The following is a 27,701-nucleotide window of genomic DNA, read 5'->3' as shown; positions in this document are numbered from 1 at the left end:
ATTTGTTTTTCTCTGACTTACTTCACTATACTTTTTTTAAACTAAGAGCTCTTATTTTTTAATTTATTTTTAATTGGAAGATCATGGCTTTATAATATTGTTTTAGTTTCTGCTACATATCAACATGAATCAGCCATAGGTATACATATCTATACCTTCCATCCTATCCCACCCCTCTAGGTTGTCACAGAGTACCAGGTTTGAGCTCCCTGTTTAATAGAGCAATTCCCACTGGCTATCTATTTTACACATGGTAATGTATATTTTTCGTTATTCCTCTTTCAATTTGTCCCTCCTCCACCTTCCCTCACTGTATTAACGCACATATATGGAATCTAGTAAGATGGTACTGATGAACCTATTTGTAGGACAGCAGTGGAGACGCCGACATAGAGAACAGACTTGTGGACACAATATTTTTCTTAAAGCGACGACTGGAAAATTTTAAATGGCAATGTGGCTTGCATTATATTTCTGTTGGGCAATATCATTTTAGACGGAGGCGGTGAGCAGAGGCAGACTCATTTCCTTGTAGGAACTAGGGAGAGAAGCCACTGCTGAATACATTCCATGATCCCAGGCAAAGTGCTGGCACGGTTTCCTGGGTTTCTGAGAATAAATGTCAGGAACACAGAACAGCACAGAACTGGGTGGGGTTGATTCACTGCCTGATTCCTTTCCATGTTCAGGCACAAAACACACCATCTAGAAACTTTCTGTCACTATCATTGCCTTGGCAGAGGAGACCACAGTTGTTATCTGGGTTTTGACTTGGAGACAAAAACATTCTAATGACGAGGGCATTTCAGGCAAAGCTAGTGGCCATGAAGACAGTTTTAAAATTGGTATGCACTTAACTTCTTCACTTCTGCCCTCTCAACATTTACCTGAGACCCAATATGTGGTGGAAAATCACCCTCCAAGCATTTGCTTTTTTCCGGTTTTGCATCTTTACTTCCAGAGAAGCCTTGTTTTCAAAATGATTTGCAGGCTGCCGGAGGAGGCTGCAAAAGGAAGTCTGGCCCATCGGAGCCAGCCAGCCAAGCACATCTGGAAGTGGTTTCAGGGGCCTCCTCACTCGGCCAGCACAGCGCCTGGATTCCCAGCTGCTTCGAGCTGGGGTGGAAGAAACCCGACCCGCTCCAAAGTCGACGCAAGCAAGGGAGGTGCAGTGGGGGAGCAGGACTCTCTTGGAAACGGAATATTGGCCTCGAGGCTCTCCAGCCCTTTGAGATTTCCAATGGGATCTTAGAAGCAGCTGAAACACCATGAAGGGCAGTACCCTGGGGCCAGCCACGATTTGAACGTTCTGCCCTGCAGCTCTTTGGACGGAGGAACCCAGAACCCTGCCCTCACCGCTCACCAGGTAAACAGAAATTTACAACAGGGTGACAGCCTGTCTATTTCACTCTGACCTGCTGGAAACTGTCCTTTATTTTGCTGTAGATGCAAGAAAGTAGATCTGAGGGGGACTGTCCCATGCAAACTGCCTTCAGGCGCCCCCAGCTGATGTTTGTAGCATGCCAGCGGAATCTTCATTTTTTTGCCATCACCGCAATCCAAAATAGTGTGCAAGTTTTTCACATTCTGCATTGCTTTTCCAGACCTGGATTTATCTCCATCTCCCTACCCGCCAAAGAGTGTTGATTTACTGTTTTCCTCATATTTTCAGTGTGGAAATCATCGGTTAGCTAGGACTTGATAAATGCTAGCATTTAAGGCAGGTATGTTTCTGAGATTTAATTGAGTTATGAATCTTGTTTTCGGAATCCATCCTAGGAAGCTATTCTGAGGGTTCCAAGCACCTCCCCCCCACCCCCGCTGCAAAGAACTAGCAATCATATGAAATCTAAATAAGGCTTATTGTAAATACAGTAGTCATAGTGTTCAGGCTGAAAAATGCTTTTTAATGTCCAAAAAATGTCCTCTTATGTTCACTTTATGAGCAAGAATAATACATTGGCTAAGCCTGATAAAGACTGATATGTAACTTATGTCATAAATTAAGAAGGGATACTTAATATAAGAGGAAAAAGAGAAAAAGAAACTATGATATCCAAACATCTGAATGTGCTGTGGAAAAGGCAGTCCCTAGCTGTTTGGCCCTGTGCAGCCAAATATCCCAAGCAACATTGGTTTGTTTGTCTTTTCCTCCGAATGTTTTGGTGTTGCATCCATACATGGAATGCTTTTGCATGCTGCATGATGGAATTCTGGGTCTGTATCTAACTCAGAGCTGTGCAGGACAGTGGTGAGAACATGGGATCTGGGGTCTGACTCACAGAGATGAGTCTTTGCACTGCCACTTACAAGCTTTGACTCTGGGTGACTCTTCTTATTTGTAAGATAGGAATTAAGCGACATCATATGTGTGAATGTGTTGTGTGCTCAGTCTCTCAGTTGTGTCCGACTCTTTGTGGTCCCTCGTGCTGTCCATAGAATTTTCCAGGCAAGAATATATTCCAGGGTATCTTCCTGACCCAGGGATTGAACCCGTGTCTCCACAGTTCCCTGCATTGGCAGTCGCTCAGTCATGTCTGACTCTGCGACTTCATGGACTATAGCCCGCCAGGCTACTCTGTCTATGGGATTCTCCATGCAAGAATACTGCAGTTGGTAGTCATTCCCTTCTCCAGGGGATCTTCCCAACCTAGGCATCAAATCCAGGTCTCCTGCACTGCAGGCAGATTCTTTACCAGCTGAGCCATCAGGGAAGCACCAGGGCTTTGTGGAGTAACAAGTGACTAACACTTTTACTTTTGTGTGTCTGGAAGGACATAATGCAGGATCCACAGAGTGGTGAGCCCTCAGGGAGGGAGGGAAGCTTCTCTGGTGGTGCTGCTGCTGCTGCTGGGGGTGGTGAAAGTGACTACACATCCTTCACTGGGCCATAGCCCCGCTTTGGATACACGGTTCCCCGCAATGGTCCAGTCACCGGGTGTTCCTCACATCCACCCAAGGTGTCTCTCCAGGGCCTGATATTCTTCCTTCTGTTCAAATACCTCTCCTTCTTTTTTCCACTCTGCCTCTCTTTAGTTCTCCTGCCTCTTCCCTCGCTGAGAGAAAGACATGCTCACCAAGCCACAGCCCTCACCGTTTCATTCCTAGTTCCCAGGGAGCTTGATTCTAAAGACTTCTTTTGTTTCAGCATCTGCCAAAGAATGTTCCAAAGAAGATAGTCCCATGAGGAAAATATGTTCTGTGAGCCATATCCTCCTCTCAGCACGCTCAAGTCATGATGGCATTTTAAAAGTCCTAAGAAGTTCCGCAGAAATCTGCTTGTTTGTTTAACACTGCAGCTCCCAGTTGATGCCGAGCCATTTTATTACATCACATAGCTTAACATGTTATTACTCTTCAATATACTATTTTTTTTAATTTAATTTTTATTTTGGGGCCATGCCATATGGCATATGGTATCTTAGTTCCTCGACCAGGTATTGAACCTGTGCCCCCTGCAATGGGCACTTGGAGCGTTAACCCCTGGACTTCCAGGGAAGCCTTGCAATATCCTCTTCTGCCCACACCTGTTTTTATCTTGGTTCCTCTTATGGATGTCCTTCTTCCTACCTCCCCTAGCGAACACCCAAGATGATTGGTCATACGTGACATATTGATATGTACAAAGTCTGGCCTAAGGTGGGCAGCAGGAATCAGCAAATGTTCATTGCAAAGGGCCGTATAAGGGGCTTTGCAGGCCAGGTGGTCTCCATCATGATGGCTCTGTTCTGCAGAAGTAGTGTGGAATCGGCCATGGAAAAAACATCAAACACCAACATCAAAGAATAAGCCTGGCTATGTTCCCACAAAATGTTAAACAAACAAACAAACAGTCAGTGATGGGCAGGATCTGGCTGTAGTTTGTCGACACCTGATCTAAGGCCATGTTGTAAAAGAATGCTTGAATCCAGCGCAGGAGAAAGTAGTGTGGGTCCTTTGCAAAATGAAGACTTCCCTATCCTGTGTATGTTGGTGGATCTGGAGTAAGACTTTCATGTTCCGGCAAAATGTAAAAAGGCCAGAGATGTCTTGTCGGAGGTCAAATCCCCGAGTCCCGGCTTTGTCTTTTTCCTTCTCTTCAAGTGAACCCGTGCTTCTGTCTGTTGATGACTCTGTAGCCTGCCTGGCTTAAGCTGAAGTGCCCTACTGACTGTGTTTTATGCACCTGTGAACTTCAGAGTCAAGTCTTACAGAATTCCGTGAAATCACAGATCTTCTTGGCAGGTCTCTTAACCTCTCTGAGATTCAGTTTCCCGGGATAAACTAGGAAGAATAACCTTATAGGGTTGTTGTGGGAATCAATTAATTTACATGCAAAGGTCTTAGAACAATGTCTGGTTCATGGAAATTACTATGTAAGTGTTTCCTATTATCTTTGTAATGCATTATTTCATCTAATCTGCAAAACAGTCCCATTTCACAGATTGGGTTTTGTAAATTGCCCAGGATTACACAGTAAGAAATGAAGCAGAACCAGGATTCAAAGTCACAAAGCCTGTGTTGTTTCCACTCAGGTATATGCTCTGTTGGATTTAAGTCGTTCAAAAGTACGTTTTAGGAACCCTCACTTTTATCTTCCTTTTGATTCCCAGGTCCTTTCCCATTACTCTTTACCTGAACCCATGGCAGACATGATTAATCAATCACAGTGCTCTCTTTTTCTTTCTTCCTTCTTTTCTCTCTCTCTCTTTCTTTTACTGAGTCTGGTGATGGCTTTAGACGCCATCTCCATTTATCAATTCTGAAAGCTCCTACTAACTGATTAGAGTTGGCATGTAAAATAAAACTTATGGGCTCTGATTTTTGGAATACTTTTCTGGAGTCCTTCCCAGTTTTGCCTTTTCTTCCAAGGCAGAGCTAATCCCCTTAGCAACTGCCAGGTCTCAAAACATTCTTCCCAGATTTGGCCTCAGCCCCAAACTCTGGCAGCTACAACTCCCCATGCAAGATCCTCCTTGCCACCATTCAGGGCCTTTCCTAGGGATTCCCTCTTTCCAACACTGACTGTGAGTTGACACCCCAACTGCCTCTTTCTTGCCATCCTGTAGTCAGGCCTATGGGCTTTGAATGCTCAAGGCTTGACTATTACTATAGGGAAACCACAACGCAGAAGTCACTCGGTCTAGGAAGGCTTACAGAGGTGCAGAGGATACAGTTCTGGGCATCCTTGTTGTGAAAGTAAGAGAAAGGCCGAGAATAAAAGCAGAGGGCTTGGGTCTTCTTCTCGGCCTTTCTCTTATTTTTCTTAGGTGTGATAATGGCATTGTGATTATACAGGAGGATGCCCTTGTCCTTAAGAGATGCATGATGAAGTATTTAGGGCTGAAGAGCCGTGTGTGCATGTGTGTGCGTGTGTGTAAGGAGGGAGGCAGAAGTGGGGAGAAAGAGAGAAAGGAAATATGGGAACGTGTTACCAATTGGTAAATCTGGTGTAGGGTATGCAAAAATTCATTCTTTCAGCTTTTTGTAGACTTGGAATGTTCCAAGTGATAAAGAAAAGGAAGATCAAACAAAAAATAAGGATACTAAAGTTGAGTGTTTGTTTCCAATTAATTTGATATAATTATTAAACAATAAAGATAGTCACTGTGACAGCTGTACCAGTGATGGATTGGGAAAGGGGAGGGAGCAGAGATTCCAGAGGTAGAAAGTCCAGGTGGGAAGTTCCTAAAGAGTTAATGAGTGAGATGAGGCAGGATAGAAAGGAGAGGGGTTTAGAAACACGAGGTGAAACTGTCAGAATCAGAGGTTGGCTGGATGAGGGATTGGGAGGAAGCAGAGGAGGATGCTTAGAGAACCCCGGAGGAGCTTCTGTGGGGCAGGTGCTGATTTCAGGTGAGAACAGATGATGTTTGATGTTCTTGTGCAGCTTCCTGGAGGAGAGGGCCACTTGCTCATCCCTCCAGTCTGTAAATATTTTTTAGAGTTTATATGTCTTTGCACTTGTGCTGGGCATATGGCAATGAACAAAAACAGACAAAATACCCTACATCTATGGAACTTGTAGCTTGTCGTTGGATGTTGGTTTAGTTGCTAAGTGAGTGTCCAACTTTTTCCACCCCATGGACTGTAGCCTGCCAGGCTCCTTTGTCCATGGGATTCTATAGGCAAGAATACTGGAGCAGGTTACCATTTCCTTCTCCAGGGGATCTTTCTGACCCAGGAATCAAACTCGGATCTCCTGCATTTCAGGCAGATTCTTTACCAACTGAGCTATGAGGGAATCCCCTACTGTTGGGGGGGACAGACAATAAACTAGTGAAAAATGGGCACTATTTTGGATGGTGGTCATTGCTGAGAAAAATATTGACTTCCCTGGCAGTCCAGTGGTTAAGACTCTGTGCTCCCAATGGAGGGGGCTTTCAGTCCCTGACTGGGGAACTAAGAAGTAATACATGTATTGCTGGGGTTAGGGGGTTTTGCCTGAGTCTGAACAAAGTGAAGAAGTGAGCCACGTGGATATCTGGGAGGAGTGTTCCGGGTGAAGGGAACATCATTCCAGGTGCCAGAAGTGTAAAGGGCTCTGAGGCAGAAGAGTGTCTGGCAAGGAGGGCAGTGTGATTGGGTGAGATCTTATAGGACACTGTATGGACTTCAGCTTCTACTCTAAGGGAAATAGAGAGGCCTTAGAGAATTTGAACAGAAATCTAATATAAAAAATAATCAACCAAAGGGGTACAAAGGCAGTATCATCCTGTCAAAGGATTATGCTGATCAGGCCAGGGTGAAGGCAGTACAGGTGGTGAAGACTCTGGGTGTATTTTGAAGGTGGAATTGATAGGCTTTGTTGTCAGTCCATCTGCAGGGAAGGAGAAACAGAGAAGAGTCAAGGACAAAACCAAGCTTATTTTCATGGAGCAATTTTAAGAATGAAGTTGGGGAAGATGATGGTGGGGACACATCAGGAGCTAAGATTTGGACATGAGGATGCCTCCAAGTGGAGATGCCCACAAACACTTGGCTTTAGGAGTCTGGAGTCCACATGAGAGAAATGGCTACAGACAGTGATTTGGGAGTAATCAGCATGGATGGAGGAACCTGGTAGGCTGCAGTCCGTGGGGTCACTAAGGGTCAGACACGACTGAGCGACTTCACTTTCACTTTTCACTTTCACACATTGGAGAAGGAAATGGCAACTCACTCCAGTGTTCTTGCCTGGAGAATCCCAGGGATGGGGGAGCCTGGTGGGCTTCCGTCTATGGGGTCACACAGAGTCGGACACGACTGAAGTGACTTAGCAGCAGCAGCAGCATGTAAATGGTATCTCAGGCCAGGAGGGGCTTCCTAGGTGTGAGATGGTAAAGAATCCACCTGCCAATGCAGGAGACATTGGAGACACAGTTTCAATTCCTTGGTTGGGAAGATTCTCTGGAGAAGGAAATGGCAACCCACTCCAGTATTCTTGCCTGGGGAATCTCTTGGACAGAGGAACCTGGTGAGCTTATAGACCACGGGGTTGCAAAGACATGGACATAACTGGGCTACTAAGCACGCATGCATTCAATCCAGGAAACAGGGTGAGAATGCCTAAGCAAGAGTTCAGAGAGAGAAGAAATAAAAAGTTGAGTCCTGAGTTGTTCCACCATTTAGAAGTTCTGGAGGTGAGGGAATAGCCGAAGAATCTGAGAATGAGCAATCAGACAGTGGGTGGGAAAGCAGGCAAGTGTGGGGTTCCATAGGCTACACACAAGATGTGTGTAGAGTGGGAGAGAGCTGGCAGGTGGTCTGCACCTCCGTGCACCGGGTCCTCGTCCGTGTAGGAATGAGTCTTGTGATGCACTTCCTCGCAGACAGGAGCCATGTTAGCGCAGAAGAGCTCTCTCAGCCTCTGCCCCAGTTTCTCTTGGCCCCAGATCTCTGCTTCTTACTCTGTGTCTAAGGTACCCTGCAGCCGTTCCCTCTAGCTCTCGTCCCTGATCTCTCCCATTGTTCTACTCCTTTACACTTCTGCTCCCTCGGCCAAATCCACACCATCAGCTCCTCTCTAGAAGATGCAAACACCTCTTGGGCACCTGCTTAATTAGAACACTTTTGCCTGCAAGTATAGGAAACACCACTGTACAGCAGCTTAAATGGAATGTGCCACCATCAGAGAGGAGACAAAATTATAAAGAGGGAGAAAGATGCCAGTCAGGCAGACTGAATCTCTATAACAATCTCATATCCTTTTAAAAAAGTAAACAAAACAGGTTTTCTCTTGGAAACCTTCTCAAGAACTCCTCTCAGCCTTGCATTTCAAAATCACCTTAGAAGTTTTCATATAAGAATTTGTTTCAGGAATTCCCTTCCTTGGCTCACCACTGCTGGGCCTTGCAGTTAGATGTGCCATAACAGGTTTCTGAAGCCTCTTACTTTATCTTAAACAGAATTTAGAGTTGACAACATGCTGGACAGGAAAAGATAGCACCCTTTTCCGATGCATTGACACTTACTCTTTGGTATGACCTTAGTAGTTAGAGTAACTGAGCACTCAGGGGAAAGTGGACCAACTTCCTTGGGAGCTGTGAATTTCATCAACACACAGTGACATCTGTTACCTGGAGCCCACCTCCCCTGCCTCTGGGGTAGCCAAAATAGCTCTTCAAAGTTCTGTGGTTAAAAAGCATCAACTTTGAAGTCAGAAAGCCCTAATTTCAAATCCCTGTCCCACCATTTAAATACTAGCTGTGTGATTTTGAGCAAGCTTCTCTCTCTGAGTCACAATTTCCTCATTTGAAAAATGGAATTAGTAATATATCCATCTGAGTTTGTTTATAAGAATTAAAGGAGATAATAATGTACCTAAATGGTCAACGTAGATCTGGGTGCAAATTAAGCACTGTAAATGGTAGTTATTATCATCTGGCCCCTGCAAGCTTCTCTCTATATGTGCACACTGTTTTGGTTACAAGGAATGCATTTGTAAGGATCCTTGTTTGCAAGAAATGGAACATCATTTCAAAGCTGTTTAAGGAAAAGACAGGAATTTATTGGTTTGGCTGACTGGGATATCCAGGGAGGAGCTGGCTTCAGGAATTCAGAGCCCAGAGCCTTCTGGCCTCCCTCTCATTCTCTCCCATGGTACTAGATGGTCTTTGGAATGAAACAGACATGTGGTCAAAGACCATGTTAGGTTGACATCTCCTCAAAAAGTTAACTCACCTCAAAAAAGTTAGCTTAACACATATCATCTAGAATAGTAGGTGGATAAAAACTACCTGAAACCAGTCTCAGAAGAATCATAAATAATGTGCTTTTTGACTCAATTCTTCCCCAAGTTCATGAGGAGAAAAGGAAAAGAGCCATTGCCAATGCACTCAGAGCTCCTGCGTGTACAGTCTAAACCCCGGGAAAATGAAAGAGGCCTTGTAGCCAGTTGTTTACAGTGAATTAAAGACTTGAATCAAATTCCCATTGAAGAGTTTCCCCAGATCACTGGCAACAAGTTCTCACAACACTTTGGTTCATAAGGAATCCCTGGAGTACTATGATACCTTGCCTTTCCTGATTTCATCCCTTGGGGTATCTGTCATGTTGCTAATTCTTAAAGGTTAGTAATCTTTGTTTGCTGACTGTTACCTCTGGTCAAATGTCAAGTTTATAAGTTCCTTAGAAGGAGAAGAATTAAGAAGCATTAATTTAATTTTAAAATAAACTTTGAGTTTTCAAGACAAATTGTTATTTATGGCAAATTAGCTATTTTTTTCTCTTCTTTTTTTTTTTTTTTGTAAGATAAAGGAAATCAGTTTTCAGTTCCTAGAAAATGCTACAAAGAAATCATTGAATATGTGACAAAATTTAATTTTAGGTTTCCAAGCTAAAATGAATTTTAAAATCTAAAATTCTAATGATTATACTTCATGTTTTTTCATCAAACTTACCCTGCTATCTTCTGCCTCTCTTAATGCCCACTGCTTCTTCTAATGAACATATAAGATATTATGATAAGCATATAGATAAATGGTGAACTGGAACAACCGGGAAGCAGAGTTATAAGAGGTATATTTTTAGAGCAGAGAGTTTGTTAGCTCTCTTGAATTTTCAGAGCACAGATAAAATATTCCAGAATATTGTGCAAAGATAGAATGGATTTAGGTAAATGTTTGGTTGAAACTTTTTAACGATGTATCAGCCCTTTTCCTGTCTCCTTAAGTCTGGTGCTACTTGGAAAATGTTGTTGAATCTTTATTTGATGATATAAGTTACTTTTTAGCCACTGATTGCTATCCAGATCTATAATTCTTGTAAAACGCATAGGAGAGAATAAGAAATCTTCTTTAGAACACATGTCATCCTTTAGATTCATACTCCTTGACAAATTAAACATTAAAGAAAAAAATCAATTCAAGGGAAAGGATAGTCTTCTCAACAAATGGTCCCAGAGCAATTGGACATTTATATGATTAAAAATGAACTTTCACCTATACCTCATGCCATATAAAAGAAGGACTCAAAATGGAAATGTAAAACTACAAAACTCTCAGAAGGAAATGGAGGGGAAACTCATCATGACCCTGAGTTAGACTAAAAGTTCTCAGATATGCCATTGAAAGCATGATATGAAAAAGAAAAAAAAATTGATGAAATGGACATCATCAATATTAAAAACTTTTGCTTTGAAAAATTTGTTATTAGAAAATTGAAAAGAAGAGCCATCTGCTGGAGGAAAGTATTTGCAAATCACATATCTAAGAAAAGACTTATATCCAGAATATGTAAAGAACTCTCAAAACTCAAAAATAAGAAAGGGACTTTCTTGGTTGTCCAGTGGTTAGGACCCTGTACTTCCAATGCAGGGGGTGTGAGTTCAATCCCTGGTCAAGGAACTAAGATCCCTCATGCCACAGAGTGTGGCCAAAAAAATCAAAAGGAACAAATTATTGATACATACAACAGCAAGTATGAATCCCAAATGTCTCTTACTAAGCAAAAGAAGAGTTTCAGGGACTTCCCTGGTGGTACAGTGGATGGGAATCCAACTGTCAATGCAGGTTTGATCCCTGGTCTGGGAAGATTCCACATGCTGTAGAGCAACTAAGCCAGTACACCACAACTACTGAACTTGTGTTCTAGAGCCTGAGAGTGGCAACTACTGAGCCCTTGTACCCTAAAGCCTGTGTTCCGCAACCAGAGAAGCCACTGCATTGAGAAGCCCACACACTGCCACTAGAGAGTAGCCCCTGGTTGCCACAAGTAGAGAAAAGCCCACTCAGCAACAAAGACCCAGCACAGCCAAAAATAAAGAACTAAAGAAGAGTCTCAAAAGACTGTAAACTGTGATTCCATTCATATGATATTCTGGACATGGCAAAAACTATAGGGACAGACACTAGATCAGGGGTTACCAGGGGCTAGGTGTCAGGCTGAGTCCATCTGCGAGAGGGCAGTGCAGGGGAATTCCTTGGAGGTGCTGGAATTGTTCTTTATCGCATTTGCTGGGATTATCACAAGAATTTCTGCATGTGTTAAGAATCACAGAATGATACAACCAGAAAAGTGAGTTCTGCTATATGTAAACATTTAAACATTAAAAAAAATCAACAAATCAAATTTTGAAGCTGACCTGATATGCCTTTAATCACTGACATGTCACAAGAAAGAAGCCTTTAAAAAAAAAAAAAAAAAAAGCAAGTATACTGAATTTTTATTATATGTCACCGGTTGTGTTTCCCTGAGTGAAGCGCTCTTTCTAATTATGGAAGTTCACAATAGGAAATTTATGGAAATCTAGGGCACTACAAAGAAATGACCTTGTCAACATATTCTAAGTGTCTTGCAGAATAGTTCTTATAAGGCCAATTGTTTATTCTTTGAAGAGGTACTTGCCTCTCCTATTAAAAGAAATTGTTCCTGTAATATATCTAGTTGATAGATGGCTTGGAATTTGCTATGCATTTGTCTCAAGCAAAAGAAATAAGAAGTTGTTCTGGGAGAAGATGAAGATGGTCGCTGATGTGACAGCTACTCTTTGTTGTGTGTGTGTGTGTGTGTGTGTGTGCGTGAGCATGTGTGTTTAGCTTCTCTTGTACTTAACTATTTATTTGACTGAGTAGATAATGCATTTATGTCATTCAGCATTCTAGGGGTGCCAAGGCTTCTGTTTATCGGTCAGAACAGACATCAGTGTTGACCATTTTAATTGATTGACTTATTTAGTAAGTCCTGTAAGATTACCAAGTGAAAAGTCTCCTTCTGTTTTGTGTCCTGGGCCCTTTTTTATTTTCTATAATGTTTGGTGGAGAGGCAGAAGGTGTTTCAACACTGGTCTATATGAAGTTGTGAAAAGACGGATATTGTAATTACTCCTGGCAGTGTACAGCTATGAAAAACAGGCAAATCTTATCCCAAATCAGTCTCTGGCATGCCTCCAGCCTTCCTTTGAGGGCTTTCTTTTTCCTTTGTGCTCCTCACCCCTGGCAGTAACCTTGAGAGTCAACCTGCTCCTCTCCTACTGTTTGCCTGGGACAATTTCTCATGCTGCAGTGCACAAGAGCCCACCCGCCAGTTCCTCTCCACCCCACCCCGATTCCCTGCCCCCCACCCCCCACACACACTCTGTGAGTCTGGAGCTACAAAAAGCTACAGCACAAAGCTAACAAATCTTCCCAAAGAAGCAATTTTACTAGATGGTGAAACATTAAAAACGTCAGTTTTCTCTGACATCTTAAACTAGTTGTCCACTGAATCAGTCCCAGAGATTCTATAATCTTTAACCTGAGATGTGCAGATGCTTAAAGTGTCCATAGGTATTTTTCATTTTCTTAGGCACTTAGATGAGATAAAATGAATCTTTAATTTCACTAACCACTCATTGAAATTGAGCATTTCCTTCCCTTGTGAATACAGGCAACAAAACACAAAAATAACTGTGGTACCTGTGACTTCATTATCAGTATAAATCAGATATTTTCATATTACATTACAGTTGTTACAAATATCTCACATTTTTTAAAGCTCATAACTACCTCAAGTTACAGTCAGTATTCTACCTGCTAATATTTCTTGTTATTTAATAAAGAAGTGTGTTTGTTGGTAGATCACAAATTTGTCTTTTTTCCCCAATATTCTGATGGCTTGCTTTAAAATTTTAACATTGATTTTCTTTGTAACACAATATACCTTTTAAACTTTTAAAGATATTATTCTGGGAAGAGATCTGTAGGATTCACCAAATTTCCAAGATATTTGTGTCAAAAATGGTTAAGATTTGAGCCATCTACCATCAATTTGGAAATTCAAAGGAAATTAACTCTCCTTTCCCCGATGCAATATTCCCTCCAAACTTTATACCAGTCCTTGACGGCTTCCATTCTCCTGTCCAGTACCTACAGAGTTTTATAGATCAGTTGCTTCTCTCTCCTACCCTCCATGTTCAAAATAAAGAACTTGCCCTCTTCCCTTGATTCCTTTCAAATACAGCAACATGTGTCTTTAGATTCATGGGAAAAGCAGTGTGGAGGCAGGGTGGGGATTAGAAGGTGCAGAGCATGGCAGAAGCTGCAGTCTGAGTATTGGAAATTCCAGTTCTTCGAAAGTCCTTAGAGCCCATCTATACAGGGAAAGTTCTTTTTGTTGTTGTTAATTTATTTTTTATTGAAGGATAATTGCTTTACAGAATTTTTTTGTTTTCTGTCAAACCTCAACATGAATCAGCCATAGGTATACATATATCCCCTCCCTTTTGAACCTCTCTCCCATCTCCCTTCCCATCCCACCCCTCTAGGTTGATACAGAGCCCCTGTTTGAGTTTCCTGAGCCATACAGCAAATTCCTGTTGGCTGTCTATTTTACATATGATAATGTAAGTTTCCATGTTACTTTCCATACATCTCACCCTCTCCTCCCCTCTCCCCACGTCCGTAAGTCTTTTCTCTATGTCTGTTTCTCCACTGCTGCCCTATAAATAAACTCTTCATATCATTTTTCTAGATTCCGTATATGTGTGTTAGAATACAATATTTATCTTTCTTTTTCTGACTCACTTCACTCTGTATAATAGGTTCTAGATTCATCCACCTCATCAGAACTGACTCAAATGTATTCCTTTTTATGGCTGAGTCATATTCCATTGTGTATATGTAACACAACTTCTTCATGCATTCATCTGTCAGTGGACACCTAGGTTGCTTCCATGTTCTAGCTGTTGTAAATACTGCTGCAGTGAACAATGGGATACATGTGTCTTTTTCGATTTTAGTTTCCTCAGGGTATATGCCTAGGAGTGGGATTGCTGGGTCATATGGTGGTTTTATTCCTGTTTCTTTAAAGAATCTCCATACCGTATTCCATAGTGGCTGTATCAGTTTTCACTCCCACCAACAGTGCAAGAATGTTCCCTTTTCTCCACACCCTCTCCAGCATTTATTATTTGTAGACTTTTTGATGATGGCCATTCTGACTGGTGTGAGGTGACATCTCATTGTGGGTTTGATTTGCATTTCTTTAATAATGAGTGATGTTAATCGTCTTTTCATGTGTTTGTTAGCCATCTCTGTGTTTTCTTTGGAGAAATGTCTGTTTAGGTCTTTTTCCCACTTTTTGATTGGGTTGTTTGTTTTTCTGGCATTCAATTGTATGAGCTGCTTGTATATTTTGGAAATTAATCCTTTGTCAGTTGTTTCATTTACTATTATTTTCTCCCATTCTGAGCATTGTCTTTTCACCTTGCTTATAGTGTAATTTGCTGTGCAGAAGCTTTTAAGTTTAATCAGGTCCCACTTGTTTACTTTTGCTTTTATTTCTGTTACTCTAGGAGGTGGGTCATAGAGGATCTTGCTTTGATTTATGTCATCGAGTGTTCTGCCTATGTTTTCCTCTAAGAGTTTTATAGTTTCTGGTCTTACATTTAGGTCTTTAATCCATTTTGAGTTTATCTTTGTGTATCGTGTTAAGAAGTGTTCTAATTTCATTCTTTTACATGTAGCTGTCCAGTTTTCCCAGCACCATTTATTGAAGAGGTTGTCTTTGCCCCATTATATATTCTTGTCTCCCTTGTCAAAAATAAGGTATCTGTAGATGCATGGATTTATTTCTGGGCTTTCTATCTTGTTCCATTGGTCTATATTTTTGTTTTTGTGCCAGTACCATACTGTTTTGATGACTGTATCTTTGTAGTATAACTTGAAGTCAGGAAGCTTGATTCCTCCAGCTCCATTCTTCTTTCTCAAGACTGCTTTGGCTATTTGCGGTCTTTTGTGTTTCCATATGAATTGTAAAATTTTTTGTTTTAGTTCTGTGAAAAGTGCCATTGGTAATTTGATAGGGATCACATTGAATCTGTAGATTGCATTTGGTAGTGTAGTCGTTTTCACAATATTTATTCTTCCTGCCCAGGAACATGGACTATCTCTCCATCTGTTTATGTCATCTTTGATTTCTTTCATTAGTATCTTATAATTTTCTATGTACAGTTCTTTTGTCTCCTTAGGTAAGTTTATTCCTAGGTATTTAATTCTTTTTGTTGCAATGGTGAATGCAATTGATTCCTTCATTTATCTTTCTGATTTTTCATTGTTCAGTTCAGTTCAGTTCAGTTCAGTCGCTCAGTCGTGTCCGACTCTCCGCGACCCCATGAATCACAGCACGCCAGGCCTCCCTGTCCATCACCAACTCCCGGAGTACACTCAAACTCATGTCCACAGAGTCGGTGATGCCATCCAGCCATCTCATTCTCCGTCGTCCCCTTCTCCTCCTGCCCCCAACCTTTCCCAGCATCAGAGTCTTTTCCAGTGAGTCAACTCGTCGTATGAGGTGGCCAAAGTATTGCAGTTTCAGCTTTAGCATCAGTCCCTCCAATGAACATCCAGGATTGATCTCCTTTAGAATGGACTGGTTGGATCTCCTTGCAGTATAAGGGACTCTCAAGAGTCTTAGTGTATAGAAATGCAAGTGATTTATGTGTATTGATTTTGTATTCTGCAACTTTGCTAAATTCACTGATTAGCTCTAGCAATTTCCTGATACTATCTTTAAGGTTTTCTGTGTACAGTATCATGACATCTGCAAACAGTGAGAGCTTTACTTCTTCTTTTCTGATCTACATTCCTTTTCTTTCTTTTTCTTCTCTGATTGCTGTAGCTAGGACTTCCAGAACTATGTTGAATAATAGTGGTGACTGTGGACACCCTAGTCTTGTTCCTGATCTTAGGGGGAATACTTTCAGTTTTTCACCATTGAGAATAATGTTTGCTGTAGGCTTATCATATATGGCCTTTTCTATGTTGAGACAGGTTCCTTCTATGCCCATTTTTTGAAGAGTTTTAATCATAAATAGGTGCTGAATTTCATCAAAGGCTTTTTCTGCATCTATTGAGATTATCATATGGTTTTTATCTTTCAATTTGTTAATATGGTGTATCACTTTGATTGATTTGTGTATATTAAAGAATCCTTGCATTTCTGGAATAAACCCAACTTGATCATGGTGTATGAGCTTTTTGATGTGTTGCTGAATTCTGTTTACTAAAATTTTTGTGAGGATTTTTGCATCTATGTTCATCAGTGATATTGGCCTGCAGTTTTCTTATTTTGTGTTGTCTTTGTCTGGTTTTAGTATCAGAGGGATGGTGGTCTCATAGAATGAGTTTGGAAGTGTTCCTTCTGCAATTTTTGGAAAGAGATTTAGAAGGATAGGCATTAGCCCTTCTCTAAATGTTTGATAGAATTCTCCTGTGAAGCCATCTGGTCCTGGGCTTTTGCTTTTTGGGAGATTTTTGATCACACCTTCAATTTCACTGCTTGTAATTGGGTTGTTCATAATTTCTATTTCTTCCTGGTTCAGTCTTGGAAGATTGAACTTATATAAGAATCTGTCCATTTCTTCCAGGTTTTCCATTTTATTGTCATATAGTTGTTCATAATAGTCTCTTATAATCCTTTAAATTTCTGCATTACCTGTTGTAACCTCTTCTTTTTCATTTCTAATTTTGTTGATTTGATTCCTATCTCTTTTGTTCTTGATGAGTCTGGCTAAGGGTTTGTCAATTTTGTTTATCTTCTCAAAGAACCAGCTTTTAGTTTTATTAATCTTTACTATTATTTCTTTCATTTCTTTTTCATTTATTTCTCCTTGGATCTTTATGATTTTCCTTCCACTAATTTTGGGGTTTTTTGTTCTTCTTTTTCCAGTTGTTTTAGGTGTAAAGTTAGGTTGTCTATTTGATGTTTTTCTTGTTTCTTGAGATAGGATTGTATTGCTATACACTTCCCTCTTAGAACTGCTTTTGCTGCATCCCATAGGTTTTGAGTTTTCGTGTTTTCATTGTCATTTGTTTCTAGAAATTTTTTGATTTCCCTTTTGATTTCTTCAGTAAGGTTGATTATTTAGAAATGTGTTGTTTAATAAGTTCTAATGGGTGACTGGCAGCTCCTGTCCCAGGATCTTTCTCCACCTTACATGCTGTTCTTTTTGAGCTGTTGCCAAACCACAGGATTCCAGCTCATCATTTACTCTTAGCTTTCTTCTTCTATTACCTCTATCCATTCATCTATGCATAGAAAACCTGGATTTCATAATGAAGAGTTTTCTCCCCAAAAAGAGCTCTTCTGACAATGAAAGGAACTATTTTTTTCAGATATTTTTGTAACAGTTTACATTAATTTAAAGGTAAAAAAAGAAACTTGTTAGGTATTTTCAACTCATTGTGGATGACTTTGCGTGTCTGCTCTCCTTTATCATCAGAATCTCTGTGGGAAATGTTTGAAAAACATTACTTTAGGGATATAAGGAAGACAAAGGTGGATGAAGGGGGTTACATGAACTTAAAATAAAATCCATACTCCTTTACTGACCCCCACAGTTTGTCTTCAGCCTCTTCTGGTCAGTCTCTCCCTTAGTCCACTATGTTCCAGCTACATTGAGCTTCTTCTGATACTTAGGAGCCTCAGCCCCAAGGCCTTTGCACTTGCTGTTCCCTTTGCCTGGTGTGCTCTTCTGCATTCTCTCCACTGGCTCCTGCTCTTTCTCCTGATCAAATGTCATCTCCTCAAGGCTTTTCCTGATTTGTCTTCAAGATGCTTCCCTACCTCTATTCATCTTTATTCTAGCAGCTCTGCTGTTTCCTTTATGTCTAATTATTTTATTCATAATCTACTGATAATTATTTTGTTTTTTACATTTTAATATCTGTTTTACCCACTGAAAATAGCTTCATGATGTTAGGGACCAGGACCGGTTTGTTCATTACTGCATCCCCTGGACACAGCACAGTGCTGGACTTATAGTAGGATCTCAGTAAATGTTTACTGAATGAATGATTGAATGGGGTGTAAAGTGTACTCCTCTGAGGATGGTTCTGTTTTCTTAGTTCAGTTCAGTTCAGTCGCTCAGTCGTGTCCGACTCTCCGCGACCCCATGAATCACAGCACGCCAGGCCTCCCTGTCCATCACCAACTCCCGGAGTTCACTCAAACTCATGTCCACAGAGTCGGTGATGCCATCCAGCCATCTCATTCTCCGTCGTCCCCTTCTCCTCCCGCCCTCAACCCTTCCCAGCATCAGAGTCTTTTCCAGTGAGTCAACTCGTCGTATGAGGTGGCCAAAGTATTGCAGTTTCAGCTTTAGCATCAGTCCTTCCAATGAACACCCAGGATTGATCTCCCTTAGAATGGACTGGTTGGCTCTCCTTGCGGTACAAGGGACTCTCAAGAGTCTTCTCCAGCACCACAGTTCAAAAGGATCAATTCTTCGGCGATCAGCTTTCTTCACAGTCCAACTCTCACATCCATACATGACCACGGGAAAAACCATAGCCTTGACTAGATGGACCTTGGTTGGCAAAGTAATGTCTCTGCTTTTTAATATATTATCAAGGTTGATCATAACTTTCCTTCCAAGGAGTAAGCGTCTTTTAATTTCCTGGCTGCAGTCAGCATCTGCAGTGATTTTGGAGCCCAAAAAAATAAAGTCTGACACTGTTTCCACTGTTTTTCCATCTATTTCCCATGAAGTGATGGGACCAGATGCCATGATCTTTGTTTTCTGAATGTTGAGCTTCAAGCCAACCTTTTCACTCTCCTCTTTTACTTTCATCAAGAGCCTTTTGAGTTCCTCTTCACTTTCTGCCATAAGGGTAGTGTCATCTGCATATCTGAGATTATTGATATTTCTCCCAGCAATCTTGATTCCAGCTTGTGCTTCTTCCAGCCCAGCGTTCCTCATGATGTACTCTGCATATAAGTTAAATAAGCAAGGTGACAATATACAGCCTTGACATACTCCTTTTCCTATTTGGAACCAGTCCGTTGTTCCATGTACAGTTCTGACTGTTGCTTCCTGACCTGCATACAGGTTTCTCAGGATACGACTTAGTGACTAAACAACAACAGCAACATCCTGTAGCAACTTCAGGGAACCTTCCTTAAGGAACAGCTTACATGAGTCATTTGACCCACTATGTCACTTTCTTCTTCCTTGCTGGTTGAAATATGGACACGATAGTTGGAGCTGAAGAGCCATTTTGAACCATGAGGTGACCTTGGGAATAGAGGCTACAGTTGACAGAGTAAGGGATTCCTAAAGATGTAGGAGCATCTTATCAAAGGAAGGAAGTTATGATAGCAGAGGAAAAGACATGGAATTGATAGTTTATATCAAGGAAACTTTTTAATGAGACATTTCTTTTAGTTAGTGCTGTCTGACCTAACCCAGGGGACTCACACAGCTGTTCTTTTTTAAAAATTTTATTTATTTTTATTGGAGGCTAATTACTTTACAATATTGTGGTGGTTTTTGCCATACATTGACAAGAATCAGCTATGGGTGTACATGTGTCCCCCATCCTGAACTCCTCTCCCACCTCCCTCCCCATCCCATCCCTCAGGGTCATCCCAGTAAACCGGCCCTGAGCGCCCTGTCTCATGCATCGAACCTGGAATGGCGATCTATTTCACATATGGTAATATACATGTTTCAATGCTATTCTCTCAAATCATCCTACCCTTGCCTTCTCCCACAGAGTCCAAAAGTTTGTTCTTTACATCTGTGTCTTTTTTGCTGTCTCACATATAGGGTTATTGTTACCATCATTCTAAATTCCAATATATGCATTAATATACTTATTGCTGTTTTTCTTTCTGACTTATTTTACTCTGTATAATAGGCTTTGGTTTCATCCACCTCATTAGAACTGATTCAAATGCATTCTTTTTAATAGCTGAGTAATACATTGTGTATATGTACCACAGCTTCTTGAAGACGGTAAAAGATTACTACTGGGGGCCTTTTGCACATTTTGTACAATCAGAGAAATCAATCTGAAGAGGTGAGATCTACATTCACGAAATAGTTTCAAAAATTCTAAATTCAGAACAGTTAAGAATGATTATAAAATTTGCCATATATAAAACAGTCAAAAACATAGTCCTTAATAGTTGTGTTATGACTTTCAGGTTGATTATCTATTAAGCAAAATTTTATTCTTTAATCCACAGGTCACAGTTTTTATCCACGTGAACCCACATGGCTTTGTTACGAAAAAGTAAGATTACAAATTTTGGAAAGTTATGATTTATTTATTTATTACCTTTTAAAATAACTTTGTTTTATTTTATTTTTTAGGAAAGTGTTATTCATGACAATAAGTTAAAGCAAGACAAATAACAATAAAGAATAAACTCATCAAGTAGTCTAAAAAGTCTTTTCAGAGAGAACCTCAGTGCGAGTTTCTGCTTCCTATGTCTGTGTCCTTGGGGTGGTAGCTGTGAGCCAGGGAAGCAGCTCAGAGAACCCTGGAGCCACCTTGGTAACACATGTGAGGCCTCCTGTCCTGGAGACTCCAAGTCAGTCCTTGCCAAAATTCAGAGATGAACATAGAGACTGCTTTGAAACTTGGAACTCTGAGTCCCTGAAATAGAGAAGGTCCCCTGTCTGGGAATGCTGTGCTCTTTTTTTCCAGTTGAGCCGATGGCTAGGCCAAACCCTTCCTCTCACTGGTAGGAGTCTGAGGTCTGGCCTTCACTCTTCCTTCCTCGAGCCACTGCGGGCCAGACCTCAGGGCTCCTCCCCAGGTCCTTTCTCAGCTTGGTCCCTTGGGTTCCACTCCTGCAGCCACCTTTCCACTCCATCTTCATGGTGGGTCACCTACTCCAATGCCTCAGTATCCAAGTGCCAGAGGAGAGTCTTAGGAAAGCCAACAGAGACTGCTCCATTTCTACTCACGTCTACCTGGGGATGTTCCTTAATCTCCCTGAGCCTTGCACCCTCCTCTGTGATGGGAGGTTGGCTGTGCCCACTTCAGAGAGCTGTAGCTATGGTAACCTGTGTAACCCTCATCATTGCTATCCCTACCACCTGTGGGGACTGGCTCAGGCCCCTTTCCTCTCTGCAAAAACATCCACATCCCTCAAATCTGCCTATCCTTCTGTATACCTCTCTTTTTCCTTCTGGGCCTGGGACTTGGGCCCTTGCCATGCCGCAGCCTCCAGCTCTGTGTGGGGAAAGGATATGAGTTCAGAACTGTCACAGCTGGTTTGTTAACATGAGAGAAGAACCTAGAGGAACTGAGGTCATCAGGAAGACACCATTGCCATGGAAGGAAAAGCAGATAGAACAGAGTTACATTCTTGGTGATAATGTCTGAACAGCTGGAGCAAGTCTCACCTGAAATCCATCCTTGGACTTTACAGATACATGATCCAATATATTCCTTTGCTATTTAAGTCAATTTGATACCATTTGCATCCCTAATGTAGAGAATCTTGCCCTCTCAAACCAGGAGAAAAATATGGGCCAAGGTGGGAAATAGCATGTGCAAGAAGCTAGATGAAGCAGAAGATCTTCCTGAGGAGTGGAAAGCAGGGTCATTGTTGCTGGGAGCACTGGGCAAGGGACCTGCTTGGTACCCACAGAAAGGCAGCAGTGTTTGTGAACATGCAGACTTGGACTAACTCGCAGTCAACAGTATTATGGAATATATGGGGCTGAGAAAGGCCATAGAAGCCCCCAGACCCACAGGCTTTTGGGGGAAAGGGTCTGCCCAGTGGTTCTGAAAACTGAACACAAGATACAGGGAACTTGAAGAGCTCTCATAAGGCAGTCCCTGTTCTAACAAGTGCCCAGCAGCTCTGGCTGCAAATGGTGATGCATGATGTCCTGGGGCCTCAGGAAGGGGCCTCCAACTGTGAGCCCTCTATGAAATGAGGCTAGGTTTTGGGGTAGAAAGTTTCCCACTTCAGAGTGTGAGGTATTGGCTTTGGCTGAGCTGCTAGCCAGCAGGAGGAGAGCACAGGAAAACTGAGTCTTGGTGGATTTGAAGATATCTGTAGTGTTTATGTCCCAAGAAGCTTAGGTTTCTGGTGTTTAGTCAACCCACTAAAGACAGTCAGGTGTCTTGGATAGCCTAGAGGCTCCTAGAACAACAGGGCTGATGCCTCATACGTTCCCATGTAGAATGCATTGCTGCAAACCACAGGCTTGTGACTCCCCTGGGGCCCCCTCTCCTGCTTTCCTCAGGATTGGCCTGCAGCAGGCAGGAGAGGCTGCTGCTGCTGCTGCTAAGTTGCTTCAGTCGTGTCTGACTCTGTGCGACCCCATAGATGGCAGACCACCAGGCTCCCCCATCCCTGGGATTCTCCAGGCAAGAACACTGGAGTGGGTTGCCATTTCCTTTTCCGAAAGTTATGATTTAAAATAGATATTTTGGAGGACTGTTTTGATGCTGGGTCTTCTGTGTCTTCTTCATTTATTTATTTATTTTTGAAATTTTCTTTGATTTTCATGGATAGTTTTTCCAAAGGCAGTTCTTAGCATCATCATAGGAGGATGATTTCTGTAGAAAGTTAAGTGTTTTGTTCAGAGGTAGATTTTTCATGAGAGTGGTCTGACGGTTCTATAAAAGTTGCAAATACGGTTTATTTTATCATTTTAAATAAATATTCATGTCTCTAATTTGTAATTTGTCTTCTTATTCTTAAAGAGTCATCTCAAATTATTTTATCTTATGACAACATCAAAACCTGAATTTGCCTCTGATTTTATATCCAGTTGTTTGTGAATCTAGTGGGAAGATAATAACCTAATTGTGTTACTGTTACCCTCAGAGTAGAGCTGCCCAATGTAGCAGACAAAAAGATAAAGTATCCAGTTAGACTTGAATTTCTAATAAAGTATGAATAATTTTTTAATTCATTTTATTATAGTGTAAGTATATCCCAAATATTTCATGGGACATACTTATACCAAAAAAGGGTCAGATGGTATAGGCATTGTGCTGCCTCCCCAAGCTGGCTGTGGGATGGGAATGTTAATCAGTTGTATTGACAAACTCTAAACTTTGTCTCTTGTCCTTTGCTTCTCTGTGTTTCTGTTTTAAACTGAGTATAGTATCTGCTTGTCTCCGTCTGAATCTGATAACCCAGAAAGGCAGAGAGGAGATGGTGGATGTCAGTAAGGCAGAACAACTGAGCTTTATGATGTAGCTCTGAAAGGCCTCCATGAAAACTGTCCAAGTCCTTCCTTTTACAAATGTGAAGACAAATGGCTAGGGGCCAGAAAGTAGATCAGTATGAAGTCAATAAATGTATATCTTGATGCACAAAAATAGTAAATGATAATATGTAACAGTTTTAAAGTCTTTATTGGGCCTTCAATGGCTTTGTTAACTCTCAAAATACCCCTGAAAGGTAATGATTATTATTAGAATCCCCATTTAGCAGATGAGCAAAGTGAGGCTCAAAGAGGTTAAGTAATCTGTACATCAGACTGCCTGGGAAGAGCCCTGTCTCTTCTTAAACTACATCTGGTATCCTTGAGTATCACCAGTATCACAGTTTAACCCTTTACTCCACATGCTGTCTGCTTAGAGAAAGGTTCTAGACCTCTACTTCTGCGTATGTCAGAAATGTCAGGGAGCGCATGTGTTCACACTGGCTATTCTAAACTTAATCCACAATTTCAGTTTGACAGGTTAGGCTTGAACATGTTTCTATCTTTATTTCAGTTAACCAGGTGTTGCTGTTCCTTCTGATTGTGACCCTCTGTGGGATTCTGTATAAGAAAGTTCATAAGGGAACCATGCTCAGGAATGAAGCAGGTATGATAAGTGATGCAAGCCAATCACAAAAAGATGAATACTGTGTGATTCCATTAATATAAGACAGAATAGTCAGATTCATAATGACAGAAAGCACAGTGGTGACTGCCAGGAGCTGAGTGGGTGGGGGAGGGAATTATTGTTTACTGGGTATAGAGTTTCTGTTTTACAAGATGAAAGTGTTATGGGGATGGATGATACTGATGGTTGTACAACAGTTGTGAATGTATTTAATACCATTGAACTGTACACTTGAAAATGGTTAAGATGGTAAGATTTTTTGTAATATATTTATTGGCTGCACCAGATCTTAACTGCAACATGTGAATTCTTAGTTGAGGAATGTGGTATCAAGTTCCCTGACCATGGATCAAACCCCGGTCCCCCTGCATTGGGAGAACAGAGTCTTAGCCACTGGACCATCAGGGAAGTCCAAGATGGTAAATTTTATGTTGCATATTTTACCACAATAAAAATAAATATAGAAAAGAATGAAACAGGTAAGCTGGCATGTAGTTCACCAAGAAGAGATACCTAATTGGGACTTACCTGGTCCAGTGGCTAAGACTCTGAACTTCCAAATGCAGGGGGCCTGGGTTTGATCCCTGGTCAGGGAACTAGATCCCACATGCCACAACTAAGAGTTTGCATGCCATAACTGATGATGACCTAAATGAGTGGGATGGGGGAGGCGGTGGGAGGGAGGTCCAAGAGGGGATACATGTATACATGTATGCATATAGCTGATTTGCTTTATTGTACAGCAGAAGCTAACATTGAAAAGCAGTTTTACTCCAATAAATAATAATAATAAAATTTAGATTCTGCATGCCCCAGCTAAGACCCAGGACAGCTAAATAAATGAATTAATGAGATGAAATACTTAAGGACACAGTTTGAGTCCTTTCAGTAGGTAGGTTCAAAGACAAGCAAAAATTTGGTCAGTTTCCAAGGACTTGTTTGTAGAAAACCCACCAAAACTAACATTTTAGTTGTCTTCTAGAGTTATTACTGCTACTCAAACTTTAACACTTATAAGAACCACACAGAGGGTGTGTTAAAACACACTCCTGGCCCCAAGTTTATTTGTTTTTTGTTTTTTTCCCAATCTATCTTTTAAAAATTGATTAATTTATTTTTGGCTGTGTTGGGTCTTCGTTACCCTGCAGGCTTTTCTCTAGTTGCAGAGAGCAGAGGCTACTTTTCGTCGTGCGGTGGCTTCTCTTGTTGCAGAGTGAGGGCTCTGTGCTGTCTTCAGTAGTTGTGGTTTGAGGGCTCTAGAGCACAGGCTCAATAGTTGTGGCACACGGGCTTAGTTGCACCACGTCATGTGGGATCTTCCTGGACCAGAGATCAAACCTGCATCTCTTGCATTGGCAGTTGGATTCTTTATCACCCACCCACCAGGGAAGCCCCATTTGTCAATTTTTAATCAGCAAAAATAGCCTCATTTAGGGCTTTCCAGGTGATGCTAGTGGTAAAGAATCTGTCTGCCAATTCAGGAGATGCAAGAAATCACTGGGTCAGGAAGATCCCCTGCAGAAGGAAATGGCACCCTACTCCTGTATTCTTGCCTGGAAAATTCTGTGGGCAGAGGAGCCTGGTGGACTACAGTCCTTGGGGTCGCAAAGAGTTGGACATGAGTGACTGAGCACGCACAATGGCCTCATTTAACTTAATACTAGGGGGTTAGGGCTTCAGCATTATGCATTTTAGGGATATACAATTCAGTCCACAATAGTACGGAAAGAATGACTCAGTAAATTGCTTTGAGAAAGAGAGAAGATCGTATAAGGTCAAATATTGTTTGAACTTTGAGCTCTTTACTCCTCACATTTCACTTCCTGCCCATAGGCCAACACATTCAGCTGACTGATCCCACTGCAAACTCCTTTCTCCATGGAAAGAAATGAGTTGCTTTTATAATAGCTGTTAAAAGAACTGTTAGGAAGCACATATCCTGACTAATTAATTGGCCATATATTTATATGTGATAAAGTATTTGGACCACATAAATTTATCTAATAGCACATTTTTATCCCATTCAGTGTTAAAATTTTTAAAAGCAATTGGTGCTATGAAATGCTGCCCAAAAGAACACAATGTTGGCATCGAAAGATGGATATCTGTGGTATGTTATATGAAAAAAGCAAGTTACAGAGACTATGAAAGTATGATTTCATTTTGGTTTTAAAACAATACATCAGATTTCATGTAATATTTACACAGTGTGTAGTTTACATGCTTTGGGTGTACATTAAGAAGGGTTTGAGAGACACACACACACCTGATAGGAGGTCTGCCTTTGAAATGAAGGCTGAGAGGACTGCAGAAAACAATCACCATTTACTGGATCCTCTTCTGTTTGGGCTGGAGTTTTTCAGGAAGTGCATGTTGATTTTCCAATAGACTTTACTTTTTAGAGCAGTTTTAGGTTCACAGCAAAACTGAGCAGAAGGTACAGAGACTTCTCCTATTCCTCCTTCCACCACACACACACACACACACACAGACAAACACACACATACACACACATATGTACAGCCTCCCCCACTATTAACATCTTGCACCAGAGTGGTACATGTGTTACATTCCATGGACTTACATTAACACATCATTATCACCAGTGTCCATAGTTAATTTCTTTCTTCTTCTTTTTTTTTTTTTGGTCATACTGTGAGGCATGCAGGATCTTTATTCCATGACCAGGCATCAAACCCCTTGCAGTGGAAGCTCTGAGTCCTAAGCCCTGAACTTTCAGGGAATCCCCACCAGTGTCCACATTAGGGTTTACCCCTGATGTTATTCATTCTATGGGTTTTGACAAATTTATAATGACATTTGTCTACTATCATAGAATACAGAATAGTTTCACTCAACCACTTAACCAGTGGACCACCAGGGAAATCCCCACATTCTTTTTAAAAACAAACCCGATAGTTGCACATTTACTGACACCAACATCTCACTGGTCAACATTTGGTCACTTAAAGCTGTAAGGGAGTCTAGAAAAATATTCCTTGTGGTTGGCTATGTGCCTGCTAAATTTCCAGTGTTCTGAGAGAAGGAAAGGTTGGATATTGGAGAATGATGGACAGTCCCTTCCCCACTGTGTGTCTTCTCCCTGGAGTGGGGAAGACAAGCCGGACTGTGAAATTCCTTCATGTTCCAAGATTCTGGTTCTGATGTTTCCAGATGATGACTCTGAGACCCCAGAGGAGATGGAGGATGAAATTCCGGTGGTGATCTGTGCAGCAGCAGGCAGGATGGGCGCCGCCATGGCCGCCATCAACAGCATCTACAGCAACACTGATGCCAACATCTTGTTTTATGTAGTTGGGCTCCGGAACACTCTGTCTCGAATACGGTAATATGTGTACTGTAGACTCTGGAGTTTTCTACTTCCTTTTTTTTTTTTTTTAATCAACTTGTTTTTTTAAAAAAATGTATTTATTTTTGATTGTGCTGGGCCTTCTGTGTTGCTCCTAGGCTTTCTGTAGTTGCTGCAGGCAGAGGCTACTTTTTGTTGTGGTGACTTCTCTTGTGGCTGAGCACAGGCTCTAGCTGTGCAGGCTCAGTAGCTGCAGCACGTAGGCTCAGTGGCTGTGGCACACAGAGTTAGTTGCTCTAAGGCATGTGGAATCTTCCCAGACCAGAGATCAAAACTGCGTCCCCTGCATTGGCAGTTGGATT

The 27,701-nt window shown here is 41.4% G+C and overlaps 1 protein-coding gene across 2 annotated transcripts in view; it reads left to right on the top strand.

Annotated features, from left to right (window-relative positions):
- Positions 1-677: 677 nt before the first annotated feature.
- The window catches only part of GLT8D2 (glycosyltransferase 8 domain containing 2), a 61,541-nt gene continuing 34,517 nt past the window's right edge, over positions 678-27,701 (top strand). The window contains exons 1-4 of one of the 2 annotated variants that reach the window (XM_088837155.1): positions 678-1,366; positions 20,410-20,456; positions 23,916-24,008; positions 27,204-27,375. In XM_088837155.1, coding sequence (XP_088693281.1) covers positions 20,438-20,456; positions 23,916-24,008; positions 27,204-27,375 — 284 coding nt within the window. In that variant the 5' untranslated portion in view covers positions 678-1,366; positions 20,410-20,437. The remainder of the gene's footprint in view (positions 1,367-20,409; positions 20,457-23,915; positions 24,009-27,203; positions 27,376-27,701) is intronic. The other variant, XM_055396812.2, reaches the window with a different exon arrangement.

This window comes from Moschus berezovskii, chromosome 6 (assembly GCF_049115385.1).
Source record: "Moschus berezovskii isolate FMDL1 chromosome 6, NW_MosBer_1.0, whole genome shotgun sequence".
In the NCBI taxonomy this organism is placed as follows: Eukaryota; Metazoa; Chordata; class Mammalia; order Artiodactyla; family Moschidae; genus Moschus; species Moschus berezovskii.
The sequence above is the reverse complement of the archived record's forward strand: the minus strand, read 5'-3'. Positions and strand labels throughout refer to the sequence as shown.